At 38.3% G+C, this 22,953-nt stretch overlaps 1 protein-coding gene across 1 annotated transcript in view; it reads left to right on the top strand.

Moving 5' to 3' along the window:
• Positions 1 to 22,953, top strand: part of TRIM37 (tripartite motif containing 37) — a 118,465-nt gene that overhangs the window by 77,756 nt on the left and 17,756 nt on the right. Inside the window, exons 17-20 of the mRNA XM_037742440.1 lie at positions 485 to 570; positions 9,759 to 9,953; positions 13,619 to 13,930; positions 22,360 to 22,550. Of these exons, the coding sequence (XP_037598368.1) occupies positions 485 to 570; positions 9,759 to 9,953; positions 13,619 to 13,930; positions 22,360 to 22,550 (784 nt within the window). The remainder of the gene's footprint in view (positions 1 to 484; positions 571 to 9,758; positions 9,954 to 13,618; positions 13,931 to 22,359; positions 22,551 to 22,953) is intronic.

The following is a 22,953-nucleotide window of genomic DNA, read 5'->3' as shown; positions in this document are numbered from 1 at the left end:
AGCTGGAGTGGAGTGCAGTGGTGCATTCTTGGCTCTCTGCAACATCTGCCTCCCGGGTCCCAGTTCAAGCAATTCTCCTGCCTCAGCCTCCCGCGTAGTTGAGATTACAGGCACGCGCCACCACACCCAGCTAATTTTTGTATTTTTAGTAGAGATGGGGTTTTACCATGTTGGTCAGGCTGGTCTTGAACTCCTGACCTCATGATCTTCCTGCCTCGGCCTCCCAACGTTCTGGGGTTACAGGCGTAAGCCACCACACCTGGCGTTTTTCTTAGCTTTCTAAGACCTGACTGAATTTTTTAAAGGTTGTTTAAACAATAACACACACTACTTAAATTTGTGATAGTGACAAAAATCTTTCTCCTTTTTGTATTTAGAAATATTTTTACAGAAAAATGTGTGCATATTGTAAAATTTATTGAGGTGTGAAAAACAACGTTCATTATATTGCTCTGTAAGAATGATAGATTTTGTATATTCTTAGGTCTGGAGAAAATGATGTGGAATATAACAACATGGAGTTAGAAGAGGGGGAACTCATGGAAGATGCAGCTGCTGCAGGACCCCCAGGTAATGAGGTCACCCACTGCCTCCAAGACATTCTGTTTTCTCTCTGCTCTTCTCCGACTTTATCATATTTTAAATAGGTGGTAGCCACGCTTTTACATGGTTCGTAGGTGCTATATCGATGTTGAAAGTGCTATATCTTACAATATGGATTTTTTAGAGTTTATTACTAAAGATATTTAAAACAATAATAATAGCTAACATTTGCAAAATGTTCGTATATATACCAGGCACTGTGTGAAGCACTTTATGTACCTTAGCTTGTGTTAATAAAATTCTGCTTGATATATTCACTTATGCATAGAGAAGCAACTTGCCAACTTTTAACAATTTAGTAAATGGGAGTAGTTCAATCCCTAGATTTGTCTGTGTCCCATACTCATATTTTATACTATTATTTCTGATATAAAGTCTTATTTGTATATCTTGCTGGACTGTAGAATGATCTCAATAGAATCATTGACTCTTAGAAAGGATCTTAAACAGCTCATTTTATACATGAAACTGGTCAGTTTTTAGTTGTGTGGTTATATAGCTGGTTGTTAATACAACCAGACTAGAACCCCACATTGTCCTGGGTTTGTGGACCCAGTATTTTTCTCCCAAACTACACTGCTTCTCCTGGGAAGAACTGACTTATATAATGAGTATTTCTTTTTTGTTCTTGGATCTGTTTAATTAAATAGTGAATCTGGGTAGAACAATTAAAAGTTAGCTTTCTACTGTTTGTGCTTTACCCATGTTCTCAGTATGAACGCTGGCATATTCTTTTTCTTTTTTGACATATTCTTTGGCATAATCTCGGCTCACTGCAATCCCTGCCTTCTGGGTTCAAGCGATTCTCCTGCCTCAGCCTCCCAAGTAGCTGGGATTACAGGCATGTACCACCACTCCTGGCTAATTCTGTATTTTTAGTAGAGACGGGGTTTTTCCACATTGGTCAGGCTGGTCTCGAACTCCTGACCTCAGGTGATCCTCCTGCCTTGGCCTCCCAGAGTGCTGGGATTACAGGCATGAGCCACCGTGCCCAACCAACATATTCTTAATAATGTTTGGATAACTAAAGACTTCTTAAGTACTAGTCCTCAACATTTCAACTTCCAACCGAAACCCTATATTTCTACTCTTGACTGTAATCCTGGGTGATTGTATCCACATCTGTATTTCAGTTACTATCTATCTATATGCTGATTACTCTTCAAGTTCTCTCTCTAGCCTTTATCTTTCCAATAATTTCCAAACCCATGTAGCAGTCTTGGTATGACTCAGCACTTCTCAAACGCAAATTACTGTCTTTTCATCTGCCAGCCTGCCTATCAGCAGTAGCCACCCTGACTGATAGGCTATACATTCTTTACTTCTTCTTCTCCCTAAAACTTTACTTTTAGTGTATTACCAAGATTTGTTGATTCTGTTTCCTAAATCATGCATAAATTAATTTGGTACTACCGCTCCTTTGCCATTTCTAGTCCAGGCCTCTGTCTTTCACAACCAGTCTTTCATCTGGGTTCCTTGTGTTCATTATTGTTTCCCTCCATTGTATTTTTACTGCATGAATTCAGAATGAGGGTGTTTTTTCTTTCTGATTAATATCTAATATTACTTCTCTGCCAGGCATGGCGACTCACGCCTGTAATCTCAGCACTTTGGGAGGCTGAGGTGGTTGCATCACTTGAGTCCAGGAGTTTGAGACCAGCCTGGGCAACGTGGTGAAACCTTGTCTCTACAGAAAAATACAAAAAAATTAGTCAGATGTAGTGGCTGAATTGCCACCTGTGGTCCCAGCCATTTGGGAGGCTGAGGTAGGAGGATTACTTGAGCCCAGGAGGCAGAGCTTGCAGTAAGCTGAGATAGCACCACTGTACTCCAGCCTGGGCAACAGAGTGAGACCCTGTCTCAAAAAAAGAAATAAAAATAATGGAAAATAATATCTAATCATGTTCTGTACTTAACTCTTTAAGGATTATATTTATTATTGGCTAAAGTCCAGAGTTGTTAACATGACATGTAAATTCCTTTAGGTCCAGACTCCTGTTTGTTTCCTTAGCCTTACTTCTCTCATTCCTCTATGTCATTCTTTAGTCAGGAGGTACTTCAAAGAATCACAGGATCTCTACAAATTTGTAGAGAAGAGCTTTAACTCTTATAAAATGTTAGAGCCTGCAGGTTGGCCATCCTGATAGGCTGGGAAGTGTAGCCTCTGGCAAAGACTAAAAGCAGGCACTTTCCAGAAGGGAAAGGTAAGGTAAGAATTTATGCTGAATGAGTTGGCCAAGTATACATAATCAGTATATAGGAGGAGCTATGAATATCATGAAGAGGGGAACACAAGCATGCATAGTAGACAAACATGCATGTTACATGTTTCATGTTTACTTTGGGGTGGAGACTTAACATTACAATTTGGCCCTGTTGTCAAAAGATATGCGAAGGACAGAAAGGCATTCAATGCTCAGCGTTTGTATACATGGGCCAGAACCAGTCCATGGTTGGTGACTCTTATCAGGAGAAAGTTGCTGAAATCAGTCTCCTGTCCAGTCAAAGCTGTAGTTGTAGTTTGCGGAACAGGGAGTGAGTCAGTTAGCATCTGGCAGTCAGTAAACTGCAGTTATTTCAGTATTGCTTATCTTAAAGCCAGTGCTTGCTTAGCTTCTAGAGAAAAAGAAGAAACCCTGTTACAGTTAGAATGTAGTTTATTCTTTAAGTATAGGGAATGTGTGACTTAATCCTTGTCTGGCACAGTCTTAGGTCTTATTGACCGACTAACTTTTCAGCCTTGTGTGTTTTCTTTTAGTTGGGTATGTTCTTTCCTCTCTTAAACTGTGTGGTAGGGAAATTCTCGTATATAACATTTATATACACTTAAGGTAAAAAAGAGTTTACATTTTTGAATTATTCATCAAATATTTACTGAACACTTGAACTGTGTACGGTTACTATCTAGAGATGCAATATTTAATAACAAGATATCCCTGTTCTTATGGAGCCTATATTATAATTCTGAATATTCTGTAATAATTCAGGCACTTATATTCTAGATGTTGAAGATAAAATAATAAACCAGTTTATTTTTATTACATGCTTGTAGAAATTTATGTATTTGGCAAACATTTGTTAAATATTACACCTGCCTGGAAAATAGAATACCCTTAAGTAATTTATAACATAAAGGTGAGTAGATGAGCAATTAGCTAGAATATGACTGTATACATACAAAATAATTCCAAATGAAATACCCTCTCCTCAAGGAGATGAAATATAAGTTCTACGCCTTAAATGTAGGCTATGCTTAGTGACTTGCTTCTGAATAGTACAGTTTCAAAAGGGGGACACAACTTTGAAATAGAGAACTTGGTAAATATTACCTACCCACGTGATTAAATTTAGTATTGTAGGTGATAAGTGATGTTGATAGCATGTACCTTTGATATGTTAAGAATGGTAGTTATACCTGCAGTGTCTTCCCCCTAAAAACCCACAAACATAATCTAATAATGAGGGGAAAAAATCATACCCTTAATTGAGGAACATTTCACAAAATACTTGACATACTTTTCAGACATAAGGAAAGTCTGAGAGACTGTCATAGACCAGAAGAGTCTAAAAAGACATGAGCAACTAAATATATTTTGATACTCTAGATGAGACTCTGGAACAAAAATAGAACATTAGGGGAAAACTACTGAAATCACAATATAAGTATAGGATTTAGTTAATAATATGTCAGTATTGGTTCATTAGTTGTGACAAATATGCCATAGTAATGAAAGGAATTAACATTGGGGAAATTGGGTTTGGGTTGTACAAGAACTCTGTATTTTTACGTTTTCTGTAAACCTAAAACTATTCTAAAATAAAAAGCTTTTTTAACCAAGGCAATGAAAAAGCTAGATCGGGGTGACAGTGGGTAGGGTGTGGAAATGCTTTTTTGTTATATGCTAATTATGAAGGTCCATTTCAAGCCTTGAATGGTTTATTTTTATTTTTTGAGATGGAGTCTTGCTCTGTCACCCAGGCTGGAGTGCAATGGCGTGATCTTGGTTCATTGCAGCCTCCGCCTCCTGAATTCTCCTGCCCTTTACTCCCAGGTAGCTGAGACTATAGGCATATGCCACCATGCCCAGCTAATTTTTTTTGTATTTTTAGTAGAGATGGGGTTTCACATGCTGGCCAGGCTGTCTTGAACTCCCAACCTCAAGTGATTCTCCTGCCTCAGCCTCCCAAAGTGCTGGGATTACAGACATGAGCCACCACACCCGGCCTGGTTAGTGTTTTAGAACTACACAATTGTTTAAAGAGTTATGTCATCCAAAGAATTACAGTGTTAAGTCATGCGTTAAAAAGGAGAAAGTTGGGCTTATATAAAAGATATAAAGTTAAATGTTTACTTAATAACCTCATTTTCTAGACCATATTAAATAAAGAGATAGCCTGAAACAAATATTTATTGACCCAAGTGGCTGTAGTCCTGGCCACTTAGGAGGCTGTGGCAGGAGGATCACCTGAGCCTAGGAGTTCAAGGGTGCAGTAGCCATGATTGTGCCATTGTACTCCAGCCTGGGTGACAGAGCAAGACCCTGTCTCTTACACACACAGCAAATATATACTACTGTAGATTTTTCCTACTCACTGGATTCAGTGAGCTAGAAACATAGATTAGAATGATACTTAAACATTTTTAGCACAATTTTTTAAAATTTTTTAATTTTTTTTTTTTTTAATAGAGATGGGCTTTCTATGTTGGTCAGGCTGGTCTTGAACTCCTGACCTCAGGCGATCCACCCACCTTGGCCTCCCAAAGTGCTGGGATTACAGGCGTGAGCCATTGCACCCGGCCACAATTTTTTCTTTTTTTTATAGATGGAGTCTTGCTCTGTCACCCAGGCTGGAGTGCAGTGGCTCGATCTTGGCTCACGGCAACCTCCGCCTCCCAGGTTCAAGTGATTCTGCTGCCTCAGACTCCTGAGTAACTAGGACTAGAGGTGCACACCACCACGCCCAGCGAATTTTTGTATTTTTATTAAAGAGGGAGTTTCACCATATTGGCCAGGCTGGTCATGAACTCCTGACTTTGTGATCCACCTGCCTCAGCCTCCCAAAGTGCTGTGATTATAGGCGTGAGCCACTGCACCCAGCTCAGCACAGATTTTTGTAACAAATTATCTTTCACTTAAATTCAAATAACTGAATAAACTAAAAACAATTCTCATAAGAAGACGTCTGCAGAAACCACCACACCCAGCTGATTATTTTTTCTAGAGACAGAGTCTTGCTCTCTTACCTTGGCTGGTTTCCAATTCCTGGCCTCAATCTTCCTGCCTCAGCCTCCCAAATTATTGGGATTGCAGGCATGAGCTATTTGTACCTGGCCCACAGATATCAGAAGAATAAATGAGCTTTTTTTTTTTTTAAGACGGAGTTCTGCTCTTGTTGCCCATGCTGGAGTGTAGTGGCACTATCTTGGCTCACTGCAACCTCCGCCTCCTGGGTTCAAGTGATTCTCCTGCCTCAGCCTCCCGAGTAGCTGGGATTACAGGTGCCCGCCACCATGCCCAGCTAATTTTTGTATTTTTGATAGAGACAGGGTTTTACCATATTGGCCAGGCTGGTCTCGATCTCCTGACCTCAGGTGATCTGCCCACTTCAGCCTCCCAAAGTGCTGGGAATACAGATGTGACCCACCACACCCAGCCAAATGAGCATAATTTTTTTTTTTTTTTTTTTTTTTTTTTATGGGGTTTTTTTTTTTTTTTTTTTTTTTTTTTTTGAGACGGAGTTTCGCTCTTGTTACCCAGGCTGGAGTGCAATGGCGCGATCTCGGCTCACTGCAACCTCCGCCTCCTGGGTTCAGGCAATTCTCCTGCCTCAGCCTCCTGAGTCGCTGGGATTACAGGCACGCACCACCATGCCCAGCTAATTTTTTGTAGTTTTAGTAGAGACGGGGTTTCACCATGTTGACCAGGACGGTCTCGATCTCTTGACCTCGTGATCCACCCGCCTCGGCCTCCCAAAGTGCTGGGATTACAGGCTTGAGCCACCGCGCCCGGCTTGAGCATAATTTTTAAATGAAAATCCAACAAAGTAAAGGATGTAAAAATGTTGAATATTCTAGAAAGGTAGTTTAGGACTAGACTGTAATAGGGCCTTGAGTGTCAAATGATAATGCTATAATGAATATGCTATAATGAACTGTATGAATAATACAAATGAAAATGCTGTAATGAATATGCTATAATGAACTGCTGTAATGAATGTATATCAGTGTGACATTTTAGCAGGATTCATATGAGTTGGCACAAATGGAGAACTATTCACTGATTCGTTTGTCTTTTAGTGAGGTGTTTTTTCCTCCTATGTGAACCTCAGAAGCATAGCTTTATTCTTAATAGCTAAAGCTAGAAGCAACCTAAGTTTTTTTTAATAGAGAAATAAATTGGATATAGTCATAAATTGAAATGCTGCACAATAATAATAAAAATGAGGCTGTGACTCATGCCTGTAATCCCAGCACTTTGGGAGGCTGAGGCACATGTATCACTTGAGGCCAGGAATTCAAGACCAGCCTGGCCAACATGGTGAAACCTCATTTCTACTGAAAATACAAAAAAAATTAGCTGGGTGTAGTGGCACACGCCTGTAATCCCAGTTACTCTGGAGGCTGAGGCATGAGAATAATTTGAACCTGGGAGGTGGAGGTTGTGGTGAGCTAAGATTGTGCCACGGCACTCCAGACTGGGTGACAAAGCAAGACTCAGTTTCAAAGAAAAAAAGCCAATTAGGAAAAAAAAAGACATAACAATTTTCAAAAGAATATTTTTAAAAAATTTTAAAAAGAAAATGAGTAAGATACTGCTATATACAGCCATATAGATGAATCTCATGAATAATGTTGAGCAAAGAAGAAGAGCCTAAGAGCATATTCTGTCACTATTTTTATGCAAATACAAAACAGGCAAAACCCATCTGTTATTTAAGTTAGGATGAAGATTACTTCGTTGAGTAGGAGGAGTGAGTAATTTAAGGAGACATAGGAGGGGGTTCTGGGATGCCGGTAATCTATTTCTTCATCTGTGTGTGATTATTCTGTGAGCATTCATTGGGCTGTACAGAATAGCTTGGAAAGAGAGGAACTGAAATAGATGCCAAAGTCTTTGATGCCTGTGGGGAAATGTGGTGGGAACATTTGGAAGGTGAGTATTGAAAGGTCATATCCACCGGATAAAAAAAGGAGTTTTTGTTCAGTGGTGAGAGTAATGGCCTGAAAGGGCAGTGCGAAACAGGAGACACTGCTTTCTATACTGTAAGTAAGTGCATTTAACGTGGAAAAATGAGCAACTTCCATTTTTAAAGGACAACCAGATATTAGGGCAATAGACTCCATTTACTGGGCTACTGGGCTTACTAAACATTAGAACACTCTGAGTAGCTTTTGGGGAAAAAGTCCTGGATCTCACCGCAGAGTGACAGAGTCTTGCTTTGTCACCCAGGCTGCAGTGCAGTGGCGTGATCTCGGCTCACTGCAACTTCTGCCTCCCAGGTTCAAACAATTCTCCTGCCTCAGCCTCCAGAGTAGATGGGAGTACAGATGCCTACCACCATGCCCAGCTAATCTTTGTAGTTGTAGTAGAGACAGCGTTTCATTATGTTGGCTAGGCTAGTTTCGAACTCCTGACCTTAGGTGATCCTTAGGCCTCGGCCTCCCAAAGTGCTAGGATAACAGGTGTGAGCCATCATGCCCAGCCTCTCACTCCAATATTCTTAATTCAGCATCTCTAGGAAGGAGCTAGGAATCTGTGATTTTAAAAACTTATTCAGCTGACATACAGCCTGAGTTGGGAATTCCGTAGCAAAAGAAAGGAGATAAAAACAGTTTTCAGCCAAGCACAGTAGCTCATGCCTATAATCCCAGCACTTTGGGAGGCCAGGGCGGGAAGATCACCTGAGGTCAGGAGTTCAAGACTAGCCTGGCCAACATGGCAAAACCCCATCTCTACTGAAAATACAAAAATTAGCCGGGCATGGTAGTGCATGCCTGTAGTCCCAGCTATGGAAGGCTGAGGCAGGAGAATTGCTTGAATCTGGGAGGCGGAGGTTGCAGTGAGCCAAGATTGGGCTACTGCACTTCATTCAGCCTGGGCAACAGAGCGATACTGTGTCAAAACAAAAAGCAGTTTTCAATGCGAAGGGGAAATCTTTGTCTCTGTTTGAGAGGAATTGCAGTGTTTACAGAGGCTGGGAAGAAAAACTGTCAGTGAGATAATAATCTTAGAAGTGGAAGACAGTGAGAACATGAGAATGTGAAAAGCATAAATTATTAATTGGCTTAAAGCTTCTGAATAATGGTACTTTCCTCCTAAGTTATATCCTGCTTGATCTCTTGGAAATACTCATGGGTAGTCAGAACCTGACTTTTTAATATTATTTTTATATTATCTACTTTCCTGCATGTAGCATTTTTTTTTAATATTGTATCTCTTTAGAATATATTTAAACAGCTTTATTGAAGAAGGTCAATTTGAAGCAACATTTCCATATCTGGTATTTGCTATGTATTGTACTAAGTGCAAGAGAAAAGTCAGATGCTTTTCTTGGCTTAAGGCACATAGTCCAATATAGGTAGCATAGGCGTAACATTTGCTTCCCAATGTCTGTAATATGCATCAGCCATTAACATGACAGTCGGAAAACTTCTCATTGTACCCCATTATTTAATCAAAGTAGAAAAAGTCTACCAACCTGTCATGACCTATACATTTTGCTGTCCAGAGACTTGGAGGAGGTTCCTGTTTTGGTGTCTAATTCTTTGGAATCTGTTATACCATGGGAATTTGTCTTCTTTCATCTAAGACAGGTGGTCATGGGATATAATTTCCTCAGCCTCACCCCTCATCCCCTTAATTATGTACATCATACACATTGTCATCTTTTTTTTTTTTTCTAGTGCTCAGGATGGGGTTGATGTTTGCTTCTGAATTCTAAGTATTAATGAGGCCAACACACAATCACTGTGCTAGTTTACAACTCTCTGGCTGTCTGGTTCCTTCTTTCTGCTTCTTATGAACCTGAGCTCCTAAGAGATAGATCCATAGACAAGTATTCATAAAATATTAACCAGTTCATTTTTTCATTTAAGTATATACCTAAACTTGTGGAGATATATATATCATACATTTTCTACATCTCTTTTTCAGGTAGTAGCCATGGCTATGTGGGTGCCAGTAGTAGAATGTCAAGAAGAACACGTTTAGGCTCTGCTGCTACCAGTAGTTTACTAGACATTGATCCATTAATTTTAATACATTTGTTGGACCTTAAGGACCGGAGCAGTATGGAAAATTTGTGGGGCTTACAGCCTTGCCCACCTGCTTCACTTTTGCAGCCCACAGGTAAAATAACAATGACAATTTCCTTTTTTTCTCTGGTTCTCTAAAAGAACACTTGGGTTTTCATGTAAGTATTTCACCTATATGTGGAACATGGTGTATTTCTATGTTTTTCATTGTATGTCAGTAAAATGACATTTATATAAACCAAGTTAATTTTTAAATTACTGTTCCAAGGTAATTTGTGCAAAAACAAAGTAAAAATGCCTGCAAAAAGTTTTTTATGATTTGCTACTCAGATTGGGCCCGACAGTTTGATCCATATGAAATACAATTATCTTCTTTGTGAATGGACTTTTTTTGGTCAGGCTTCATGAATTTGCTTACTTCCAAGTGGAACTGTATCTAAATTGAACATAGAAAAAGGTGACTTCTCATTCTTGGATGTTCAGTAGCTTAAAAATGTATACCATTTGGCTGCTGTGTTTTCTGTGCAAAGGATATTTGTTAAATAGAAATTACATTTATGTTACTGTAATAAAACAGAGATTTGTATAGTCAAACACGGGCTTTTTTTAAACTCTCAGGAATAGGGTAATTTTGGACAGCTAAGGATTTGCCTTTAAAAGCTACATTTTAAAAACCATTTTTGTTGGAATGCTTTCTAAAGTATATTCAGTAAATTCAAATACATATACCAAATATTTTTCTGTAAATCAAATCAGTGATTTAGGACTGTGACTTTGATGCAGTTTTAAGACAATTCGTTTTGCAAACAAAGTCCAAGGCGGAACCTCTGTGTAAATAATGGAAATGGAGCTGCTCTACTGGCCTACAGATTTGGAGCCCAGATTATTTAGACTTCTTCATTCCTAAGAGCCAGATATACTTCCTGAAAGTCTGGATCCTCAGTTTAAAAGACTATCTTCAGGTTATGAAACAGTTGCCTTTTATGTGTGCGCCAAGTATGCTTTATATAAAGTTTTGCTTAAATGATAAGTGTTGTTTGCAAAGGCCCAGTGAAATGGACAGATTTTGATTCTTGGACTCACTGCAACCTCCATTTCCTGGGATATGTAAGTTGGTTTAACCTTTTTGAAGAACAATTTTGTAGCAGTTTAAAAATATCTGTATCCTTTAAACCTGTAATTTCACTTCAAGGAGTGTATTCCAAAGAGAAAACAATCAGATGTTTAAAAATATTAAACAGTACCTTTATGGCCAGATAAATTACAGTGTAACCATGCAGTGGTATATTTTATAGACATGTTTTTGAAAATATTCAGTGTCCTTAGGAGAAAATGCAAACTAAACAGAAAGATTTATATTTAAAACTAGTTTTCTATGTAAAAATAATATAAATAAGATGATCTGAATTTCAAATTTAGGTGATAAAATGCTGATGATAATGAGGGTGGGAAAAATGAAGGAAAAAGCAGGTTTTAGATTTAAACATTTTAACTTGGACATCAAATTAGTGTGACATCAAATTAGAAAGGACCGCTAGACAGCTAAAAATTAAGAACTGGGACTGGGCATGGTGGCTCAGGCCTGTAATCCCCGCACTTTGGGAGGGCAAGGTGGGTGGATCACCTGAGGTCAGGAGTTCAAGACCAGCTTGGCCAACATTGTGAAATCCCACCTGTACTAAAAATACAAAAAGTTAGCCAGGCGTTGTGGTGGGTTCCTGTAACCCCAGCTACTCAGCAGGGTGAGGCAGGAGCATTGCTTGAACCAGGGAGGCGGAGGTTGTAGTTAGCCGAGATTGCACCATTGCACTCCATCCTGGGCAACAAGAGTGGAACTCTGTCTCAAAAAGTAAAAAGTTAAAAAAAAAAAAAAAATGGAATACAGACAGTTGTTTTCCTCGAGTTGATACTGGATAATTAAAACCAAGGGTGTGAGATTGCAAAAGGATTTTAAGAATATTTTAAAAGAATAGAGCCAGGAACACAATCTTGATGAACATCTGTTTTTACTGAGTGTGAGGAAGATGAGCCAGATAAAGAGCTTTTAGAAAGGACAAAAACCAGGAGAAACAGTCATGGAAGCCAAATGAAAATACCCGTCTGTGAAGGGATGTTAATAAAAGCTAATGTGTAGGAAGATCTAACTTACTTATTTTTTTTTATTATTTATTTATTTATTTATTTTTTTTTTGAGACAAGAGTCTTACTCTTTCACCCAGGCTGGAGTACAGTGGCACAATCTCGGTTCAGTGCAACCTCCACCTCCCGGGTTCAAGGGATTCTCTTGCCTCAGTCTCCCTAGTAGCTGGGACTACAGGTGTGTGCCACTACACCCAGCTGAATTTTTGTATTTTTAGTAGAGACGAGGTTTCACCATGTTAGCCAGGATGGTCTCAATCTCCTGACTTCATGATCCACCCACCTCAGCCTCCCAAAGTGCTGGGATTACAGGTATGAGCCACCACGCCTGGCCTGACTTTCTTTTTATTGAAAAGGTCTGCTTGGGTCATTTTTTTCTTTTTTTGTTTTTGTTTTTTTGAGACAGTCTCGCTCTGTTGCCCAGGCTTAAGTGCAGTGGCAGGATTTTGGCTCACTGTAACCTCCGTTTCCTGGGTTCAAGTGATTCTCGTGCCTTAGCCACCTGAGTAGCTGGGGTTACAGGCGTATACCACCACGCCCAGCTAATTTCTGTATTTTTTGTAGAGACAGGGATTCATCTTGTTGGCCAGGCTGGTCTCGAACTCCTGAGCTCAAGTGATCTACCTGCCTTGGCCTCCCAAAGTGTGCTGGAATTACAGGCATGAGTCACTGTGCCCGGCCTGTTTGGGTTTTGGTGTTTATTTTTTTCTGTGTATTTATTTCAACACATATTTAGTGAACACTTGTCAGATTCACTTCAAGTCCATGTTCTTAAACTATGTAAACATGGTGACTCACGCCATGTAAAAGAGTATTGTAAAAGGCATCAGATAATCTAGTTGAACCAGATTTTAAGTTACATGTAGTGGTAAATAGAACTAGAAAGTCATGTTGGGTCCGTTCTATGAAAGGACTTGCATGCTAGCCTGAGGAATTTATTCATAGTAAGCATGGAGAGCCATTGTTTTATTTTAGAAGCGGTTAGATTCAAACTGTATTTTGAAAAGCTGACAATTCTGAGAAAATTATCAGAAATGGAAGGTCAGTCAGCGTACTACCAAGCCTAGCTAATTTAAACAACTTTTTTTAAACAGGGTGTCACTATACTGCCCAGGCTGGTCTTGAACTTCTGGCCTCAAGCGATTCTCTCACCTCAGCCTCCTGAAGTGCTGGGATTACAGGCATAAGCCACTGCTCCTGGCCAAAAATACATATTTTTAACATAATGTTATTTATGGCAGATTTGACAAAGTATTTGGGTACTAGATTTTTCTTTGTCATTTTTTTTTAATTATAAACATAATAAAAGCTCTGTAGAAAGTTTTAGAAAAGTGGAGAAGTTTAAAGAAGAAAGCACAAGGCAGTAGGGCAGCTTTTAAACTTTTGAATTGAATGTGTAATTCAAATTTGAGTATGATATGACTCAGATTCTAACTGAAGATATGAATGAAGTTAGGATTCTTTATTTTCATTAACAGAATTTAGTGCATGTTTTATTGTTGATATCACATAAAGCACCCTATCTTATTTTACACATCAAATTTGCATATGTTCATGGTACAAGTGATTTCCTGAATGCTAACGTTTATATTAATTTGACTTGTCAATTTCTCGCTGAAGCATCATATTCTCGAAAAGATAAAGACCAAAGGAAGCAGCAGGCAATGTGGCGAGTGCCCTCTGATTTAAAGATGCTAAAAAGACTCAAAACTCAAATGGCTGAAGTTCGATGTATGAAAACTGATGTAAAGAATACACTTTCAGAAATAAAAAGCAGCAGTGCTACTACTTCTGGAGATGTGCAGACAAGCCTTTTTTCTGCTGACCAGGCAGCTCTGGCTGCATGTGGAACTGAAAACTCTGGCAGATTACAGGATTTGGGAATGGAACTCCTGACAAAGTCATCAGTTGCCAATTGTTACATACGAAACTGTAAGTAATACCTTCCTAGTGTCATTTCTCCACATGTTATTTGGGAAACTAGATGACTCGTTTTTTAAAAAGAATAATGTTTAAATATCTCTCTTCCAGTGAATTAAGACTACTTACATGTGAGTTTTTTCCCCATCCAAAATTGATTCTGTATGTTTTTATTATATAATAGAACTAACATTTCTTGATTGCTTATTCTGTATTTGGCAATAAACAAGACAAAATTCTTAACATTATAGATCTTGTATTCTGGTAATGGCAATCAGACATTAAAATGTGTAAACAAGTAAAGATAATTTCATTGGGTAAAAAGTACTGTGAAGGAAACAGCAGAGGAGTAGGATGGGAGGAGCAGATGAGACATGTTCTATTGGGGTAGTCAGAGAAAGTCTCTGTGAGGAGGTAGCACTTGACCTGAAACCTGAAGGTTAGACGATCGCAGCTATTTAGAGATTTATGGCAAGCAGTGTTCTGGGTAAACAGAACAGAAAATGCAAAGTCACTGACACAGGATTTATTTTGCATATTTAAAGGATTGACGGAAAACCAGTGTGCAATGCAAGCAAAGCAGAGAGAGGAGACTAGCAGGAGATGAAATCAGAGAGAGGTAGGCAGAATTTAGGTCAGGGAGAGTCTTGTGAAACGTCAATAAGGAGTTCAAATTTTTTTATTATTTAAGGAGGAATTCTCTAGAGAATGAAGAGAGCGGGAGTGTTTATAATGTGATTTACACTTTATAAAGATAACTTTGCTTGTTGTGTGGACGATGGTCTGAAAACTGTTAAGGACAGAAGTTGTGAGACCAATAACAGCCTATTACAGTATCTTGTGTGAAATATGATGGCATTTTCTGGAGTTATAATAGTGGATAGAGGGACTTGCTCCTAGGCTAGCAGCCTTTCTTGACTGAGGTTTTCATCTTTCAGTTCTCTTAAGGATGTGCTGTTCTAGATACATAGGAGAAAAGTTAATCCATTCATAGATCAGCAGGGCTGAGTTCTTTCTCAGAACCATAGTTGAAAAAGCCTAAATGGAGTTTTAGGAAAAGAGAGAAACTAAGAATTATGATTAAGTTTTGGCCTAAGCAACTTAGTAGCCAGTGGTATCATTTATTGAGGAGCAAATCAGATAAGAAGCAGATTGTGGGGCTTGGGAGAAGGTGAGGGCAGAAAGGCAGGTATTCTTTTCTAAAGAATAAATTCTTTTTAAAATTTGAGATGCCTGCTGGATACTCTAGTAAAATGTTACAGGCACATGAATGGTACACAAGTTTGAAACTCAGACAGAAACTCAGAGAAGCAAACACTGCTTGCCCTAGATCTCTAAATAGCTGCAACCTTTTAACCTTCAGGTTTCAGGTCAAGTGCTGCCTCCTCACAGAGACTTTCTCTGACTACCCCAATAGAACATGTCTCATCTGCTCCTCCCATCCTACTCCTCTGCTCTTTCCTTCACAGCACTTTTTAACCACTGAAATTATCTTTACTTATTTGTTTACACATTTTAATGTCTGATTGCCATTACCAGAATACAAGATCTATGATGTTAAGAATTTTGTCTTGTTTATTGCCAAATACAGAGTAAGCAATCACTTATTTCACTGAACATAATGACCTCCAGAGAAAGGTCAATGCTGGATATAAACAGTTGGGAATCAATAGTATTTTGTATTATTTAAATCCAGGGGACTGAATAGGGTTAAGTTCGGAGGGAGTTTCAATGGATAAGCAAAATTTTGACTCTCTGGCACTTAAAGGTCTGATAAATAGGAGAGGCCAGCAAAGGAAATTGAAAGAGCAGATATTAAGGTAGGAAAAAAAGCTGGAAGAGATAGTATCTCAAAAATCTAAAATAATGCATCTCAAGAAGTAGAGTGGTTACTTTTGATAAATATCATTGAGAAGTATCAAGGTTCTAGAGGCCAAGTGTACTGTACAGGTCCACTTATATTCGGATTGTTTTCAACCAGAGAAAGATTGAAAATACAGTATTCGGGTGATGCCAAGCCTGCATATAGGAGGGCCAACTTTACTATAGGCGGATCCTGCAGGGTTTACAGTGGGACTTCAGTCAAGAATTTTGGTACATGCAGGGGTCCTGGAACCAACCCCCACTTATACAAAGAGAAAACTGTATCTTCCCTGTTGCCACATTTTTTTCCTGTTAATCACAGAGGTTTAAAATTATATCTTAGACATCCGTATTAATAATATTCATGGTGTTGGGGGTCTTATTTTTATTTTGAAGGCTTTTTAACTCCCAAGTTAATAAAAAGAACCCTTAATTTCTTTTGGAACTTTTTGTTTTCTGACTTTTTTACATTTAGGTCATTAATTCATATATATAAAGTTAATTTTATATGATGATATTTGAGGTAAATGGAATGATTTCCCCCCAAATGAATGAAACGTGTTTTTTGAAATATGATGCAATATGAAATCCTTCCTTTATTATAGACCAGATTCCCAAACATCGTTCTGTTTTTGAATTCATAGAGGTTGAAACAAATGAAAGCCAGTACTCAACTTTTGGACATACAAAAACAGCAATTTGGTGTTGTTCAACCCAGTATTTGTTGTGTCCTCTTCCAGACTAACACTTTTTCTTAACTAATGTAGTTTTATAGTTTGTAATACTATGATAGGTTATGTTTATTCTGTTTTTGTTTTTCAAAATGTTATTGGTGGTTGTTGCGAATTTAATCTTCCTCCAAAGCATTTTGACTGGAATTGCTTTACATTTAAAGACTAAGTGTTAACTGTGTGCCAGACATTATTCCAACTATTCTAAATCACATGCATTGACTCACTTAATCTTAACAAGAAGTCTAAGTGGTAAGTTAATTTCATGCCCAGTTTACAGATGAGGAAACCAAGGCAGCAGGCATTGAATAATGTTGCTAGAGTTTCACACTGGTAATTGACAGAGCCAAAAACTTGAACCTCAGAGCATATGCCCTTTACTCTAACACCAAACTGCCTCTTTTCTTACTATGAGATTTTCTTTTCTTTTTCAACTGAAGCTGTATAGAATTATATCAAATGATTTTTTGACATTTGTCAAAATGATTTACTATTTTGTTTCATTACTTTATTAACATAAAATAAATTATATTTCCAATGTTGACCGTTCTTGAAATACTGAAATGAATCCTATTTAGTTTGGATCGATAATTTAAAGAAACAAAACAAAACACTGCTGTATTCAGTTTGCTAATATTTTACGTAGGATCCTTGACTACATAGTCATAAGTGAAATCGACTTATTTCATTATATTATCCTTAACCCACTTTACTTCTTATTCTGTGTTTGTTTTACAGATTAAATTCAGATGCTTTTTTCCTTTTCTATGCTATAAAATTATTTCAACTATATGTTATTTGCTCCTTTGCTGTATTAAACTTTATGTCTGATAAAAAGCATTCATAAAACTAGTATAATAACTCTTTCAGAGTTAGAATTTTAACAACCTTTTAAATTTCTGTTGTGTTTGTTGGTTTCCTCATATTTTGTAATTTTTTTAATATTTAATTTTGTGGGTATATTGTAGGTATATATATATTTATAGGATATATGAGATATTTTGATACAGGCATACATTGCATAATAATTGCATCAGGGCAAATGGAGTATCTAGCATCTCAAGCATTTATCCTTTGTGTTAAAACAATCCAAATGTATTCTTTTGGTTTTTTTGTTTTTGTTTTTGTTTTTTAAGACGGAGTTGCGCTCTTGTTACCCAGGCTGGAGTGCAATGGCACGATCTCGGCTCACTGCAACCTCCACCTCCTGGGTTCAAACAATTCTCCTGCCTCAGCCTCCCGAGTAGCTGGGACTACAGGCTTGCACCACCATGCCCAGCTAATTTTCATATTTTTAGTAGAGATGGGGTTTCACCATGTTGACCAGGATGGTCTCAATCTCTTGACCTCATGATCCACCTGCCTCAGACTCCCAAAGTGCTGGGATTACAGGCGTGAGCCACTGTGCCCTGCCTTCTTTTAGTTATTTTTAAACATACAATAAATTGTTGTAGACTGTAGTCATCCTGTTGTTCTAACAAATACTAGATCTTATTCATTCTATCTAACTGTATTTTTGTACCCATTAACCATCCCATCAGCCACCCACTACACTTCCTAGCCTCTGGTAACCATTGCTTTATTATCTTGAGTTTAGTTGTTCTAATTTTTAGCTCCCCAAATAAGTGAGAATGTGTGAAGTTTGTCTTTCTGTGCCTGACTTAATTCACTGAACATAATGACTTCCAGTTCCATCCATGTTGCAAATGACAGGTTCTCATTCATTTTTTATGGCTGAGTAATATTCCATGTGTATATGTACCACTTCTTTTTTTTTTTTTAAATATATGGAGTTGCCCAGCCTGGAGTGCTCTTGTTGCCCAGGCTGAAGTGCAGTGGCGCTATCTCAGCGCACTGCAACTTCCACCTCCTGGGTTCAAGTGATTCTCCTGCCTCAGCCTCCCAAGTAACTGGGACTGCAGGCATGCGCCACTATGCCCAGCTAATTTTTTTTGTATTTTTTAGTAGAGATGGGCTTTTATCTTGTTGGTCAGGCTGGTCTCAAACTCCTGACCTCAAATGACCCACCCACCTCGGCCTTCTAAAGTGCTAGGATTACAGGAGTGACCCACAGTTTCTTTATCCATTTGTCTGTGGATGGACACTTAGGTTGCTTCCAAACCATGGTTATTGTGAATAATGCTGTAGTAAACATGGGAGTACAGATATCTCTTTGATAAACTAATTTGCTTTCTTTTGGATATATAACCAGCAGTGGGATTACTGGATCATATGATAGATTTATTTTTAACTTTTCAAGGCACTTCCAAACTGTTTTCTGTAGTGGTTTTACTAACTAAACATTCCCACCAGTGGTGTATGAGAGTTGCCTTTTCTCTACATCCTTACCAGCTTTTGTTGTTGCCTGTGTTTTGCCCATTTTAACTGGGATGAGATGGTATCTTATTGTAGTTTTGATTTGCATGTCTCTGATAATCAGTGATGTTGAGCACTTTTTCGTATGCCTGTTTGCTATTTGTATGTCTTCTTTTGAGAAATATCTATTCAGAACTTTTACCCATTTTTAATCATATTATTAAATGTTTTCCTATAGAGTTGTTTGAGCTCCTTATAATTCTTGCCATTAATATCTTGTCAGATGTGGTTTTCTCGTACTTCTGCTGCTATTTAAGTCAGTTACTATACTTAGTTTTTCAAGAAAATCTAATTATATTTGGGCCTTTAAATTTATTGATATATGGTCATTTATTCTATTTTCTTAAATTTTTAAAACTTCCAGTGCATATGGGGTGTTAACTTCTTTTTCACTTATTTTATTGCTTACTGTGCTTTTTTTCCTTTGATTTGACCTGTTCAAGGGATTTGTTAATTTTGTTCATCTGCTCAAAGGCCAAGTTCTTAGATTTATTTCATCCATTGTCTTTTACCACATCATTATATTTCTGCTTTTGTCTTTGTTAATGTGTTTTTTTCCCCTTAACCGATAATTCATTTAGCCTTTTAGTGGAGAAATTGATCATCATTTTTCCTAAGTCTAGAACATATACGTAAGTCTAAGAACATTTTCATCAACCTTCTCGCTGGAACTCCAAACCCATTAAAAGTCACTCCCCATTTTCCCCTTCTCCCAGCTTCTGGTAACCACTAATCTACTTTTTCTCTGTGGATTTTTCTTCTTCTGGACTTTTCATATAAATAGACTCATACCTTATGAGGTCTTCTATGTCTGGCTTATTTCACTTAACACAGCTCTTTTAAGGTTCATCCATGTTGTGGAATATATTTATTCCTTTTTATGGCTGTGTGATATTTTATTGTATGGCTGCACCACGTATTGTTTATTCACTCATTCGTTGATGAACATTTGGATTGTTTCTACTTTTTGGCCATTAGTAGTGCTGCTATGAACATTCATGTATAAGTTTTTGTGTGGACATACGGTTTTGTTTATCTCGAGTATATACTTTGAAGTGGAATTCCTGGATTATATGGGAACTGTGCTTAACTTTTTGAGGAACTACCAGTGCCAGACTATTTTTCAAAGTGGCTGCATCATTTTATATTCCCAGCAGCAGTATATGAAGGCTCCAGATTTTCTATACCCTTGACAACACTTGTTATTGTCTTTCTTTTTTTCTTTGCCCATCAAATTGTCTGGGCATCCTTGTAAAAAATCAGTGGACCATAAATGTAAGGATTTGTTTCTAGACTCTCAATTTGTTTTGATGATATATATGTGTATATGGCAGTACCACGTAGTCTTGATTACTGTAGTTGTAGTAACTTTTGAAACCAGAAGTGAGTGTTCCATTTAAGATTGTTTTGGCTATTGTGGATCTCTTACATTTTCAAATGGATTTTAGGATTAGCTTCTCAATTTCTGCAAAAAGCAGCTAAGATTTTTTTATAGAAATTCCATGGCATATGTACGTCACTACTTAATAATTTTTATTCCTTCTTTTATCTCCTTGAAAAAATTTTAAAAAAAAAAAAAAAAAAAAAGACAACTGTTTTTGTAGAAATTGTGTTGAGCCTGTGAATCAATTTTGGGAATATTGCTTTGTTAACAATATTAAGTGTTCCCTCAGTGATGAACACAGGATGTCTTTCCTGTTGTCTCTATTTTCTTTGAACAATGTGTGGTAGTTTTCAGTGAGCAAGTCTCGCATTTCTTTTGTCAAATAAATTCCTAAGTATTTTAATTGTATTTGATGCTATTAAAAATAAAATTTTCTGGGCCGGGTGTGGTGGCTCAAGCCTGTAATCCCAGCACTTTGGGTGGCTGAGGCGGGTGGATCACGAGGTCAAGTGATCGAGACCATCCTGGTCAACACGGTGAAACCCCGTCTCTACTAAAAATACAAAAAAATTAGCTGGGCATGGTGACGCGTGCCTGTAATCCCAGCTACTCAGGAGGCTGAGGCAGGAGAATTGCCTGAACCCAGGAGGCGGAGGTTGCAGTGAGCCGAGATTGCGCCATTGTACTCCAGCCTGGGTAACAAGAGCGAAACTCCGTCCCCAAAAATAAAATAAAATAAAATAAAATTTTCTTAACTTCATTCTCAAATTGTCTGCTAGTGTAGAGAAATACAATGAATTATTTTGTCTTATATCCTGCATCCTTGCTGAACCTGTTTATTATCTATTAATGAATTTAAATTTTATTTTTATTTTTTTTAAATTTATTTATTTATTTTGAGACGGAGTCTCACTCTGTTGTCCAGGCTGGAGTGCAGTGGTGCAGTTTCAGCTCACTGCAATCTCTACCTCCTGGGTTCAAGCAGTTCTCCTGCAGCAGCATCCCAAGTAGCTGGGACTGCAGGCACCCGCTACCATGCCTGGCTGATTTTTGTATTTTTAGTAGAGACGGGGTATCACTGTGCTGACCAGGCTGGTCTTGAACTCCTGACCTTGTGATCCACCACTCACTTGACTTCCCAAAATGCTGGGATTACAGGCATGAGCCAGCCACACTGTGCCTGGCCTAAAAATTTATTTTTTAAAAGAGGTTTATTTAACTCACAGTTCTGCAGGCTGAGTTCAAGGGCAGGGCCCTGCCTTCTGGTAGTAGCATTCTTGCTTATTTTTATTGTTTTCCTAGCTCTTGAATCTGTGCATATTAGGTCACATAAGTTCGTTTTTTCCCTAATTAATTCATTTTAAGGTTATATATTTTCTTTTTACTACTGGTTTGGCCGGACATTTTGATTTGAAGCACCATAATCGTAATTTGTTTCTAATTTAGCTTTAATTTTCTTTTTAATCCAATAATATTTTACAATTTCCAAATGTTCGGTGGGTTATATTTTTGTTAATAGTTTAATTGCATTGAAATTGGTATGACTTTTCTTATGGAGCTCACAGATAATCTTTTATGTTAAGATTCTGCAGGCTGGGCATGGTAGCTCATGCTGTAATCCCAGCACTTTGGGAGGCTGAGGCAGGCAGATCACCTGAGGTCAGGAATTGGAGACCAGACTGGCCAACATGGCAAAACACCCCGTCTCTACTAAAAATACAAAAACTAGCCAGGCATGGTGACGGGAGCCTGTAATCCCAGCTACTCTGGAGGCTGAGGCAGGAGAATCGCTTGAACCTGGAGACAGAGGTTGCAGTGATTCGAGATCATGCCATTGCACTCCACCTTGGTCAACGAGAGCGAAACTCTGTCTCAAAAAAATAAGACTGTGCTTCACAAGCAACAAGATGGGAATGTTTTATGACAAAAGTCATAAACCAGTTGGGGCTACAGAATGTTGTTTATTTTTAGGCAATAGACAGAAACACTTCCAAGCAAAGTAAGATTTAACACTTTTTCTGATGGACTAAATAGTGAGTGTTGTACTATTGCATCCTGTTCAGACGTGTTCTTAAATGTCTTTGCAGCCACAAATAAGAAGAGTAATTCGCCCAAGCCAGCTCGGTCCAGTGTAGCAGGTAGTCTTTCACTTCGAAGAGCAGTGGACCCTGGGGAAAGTAGTCGTTCAAAGGGAGACTGTCAGCCACTGTCTGAAGGTAAATTTGAGGGATTCAGAATGTACTTTCAGTGGGATAGATATCTGTTACCTGAAATTTATGTCATCTTGAAGCTTTAGACCATGAAGAGTACCAAAAATGCTAAAGTTGGATTTGAAAGTTTCTTTTTTTGAAACAAGGTCTCACTTTGTCACCCAGGCTGGAGTGCATTGGTGTGATCTCAGCTCACCACAGCCTCAACCTTCCAGGTTCAAGCGATCCTCCTGCCTCAGTCCCACCAAGTAACTGGGACTACAGGTGTGCACCACTATGCCTGGCTAATTTTTGTAGTTTTTGTAGAGACAGGTTGCCCAAGCTGATCGGAAACTCCTGAGCCCAAGTAATCCACCTGCTTCAACTTCCCAAAGTGCTAGGATTACAGGAATGAGCCACCACACCTGGCCGGAAAGTTTCTTGATCTCACAACAGAACAGACCCTTAACAAAATACAGCCATTAGACTGTA

The sequence above is a fragment of the Cebus imitator genome, unplaced genomic scaffold (assembly GCF_001604975.1).
Source record: "Cebus imitator isolate Cc_AM_T3 unplaced genomic scaffold, Cebus_imitator-1.0 Scaffold121, whole genome shotgun sequence".
Classification (NCBI taxonomy): Eukaryota; Metazoa; Chordata; class Mammalia; order Primates; family Cebidae; genus Cebus; species Cebus imitator.
Note: the sequence above shows the minus strand (reverse complement) of the source record. Positions and strands in the feature narration are given on the sequence as shown.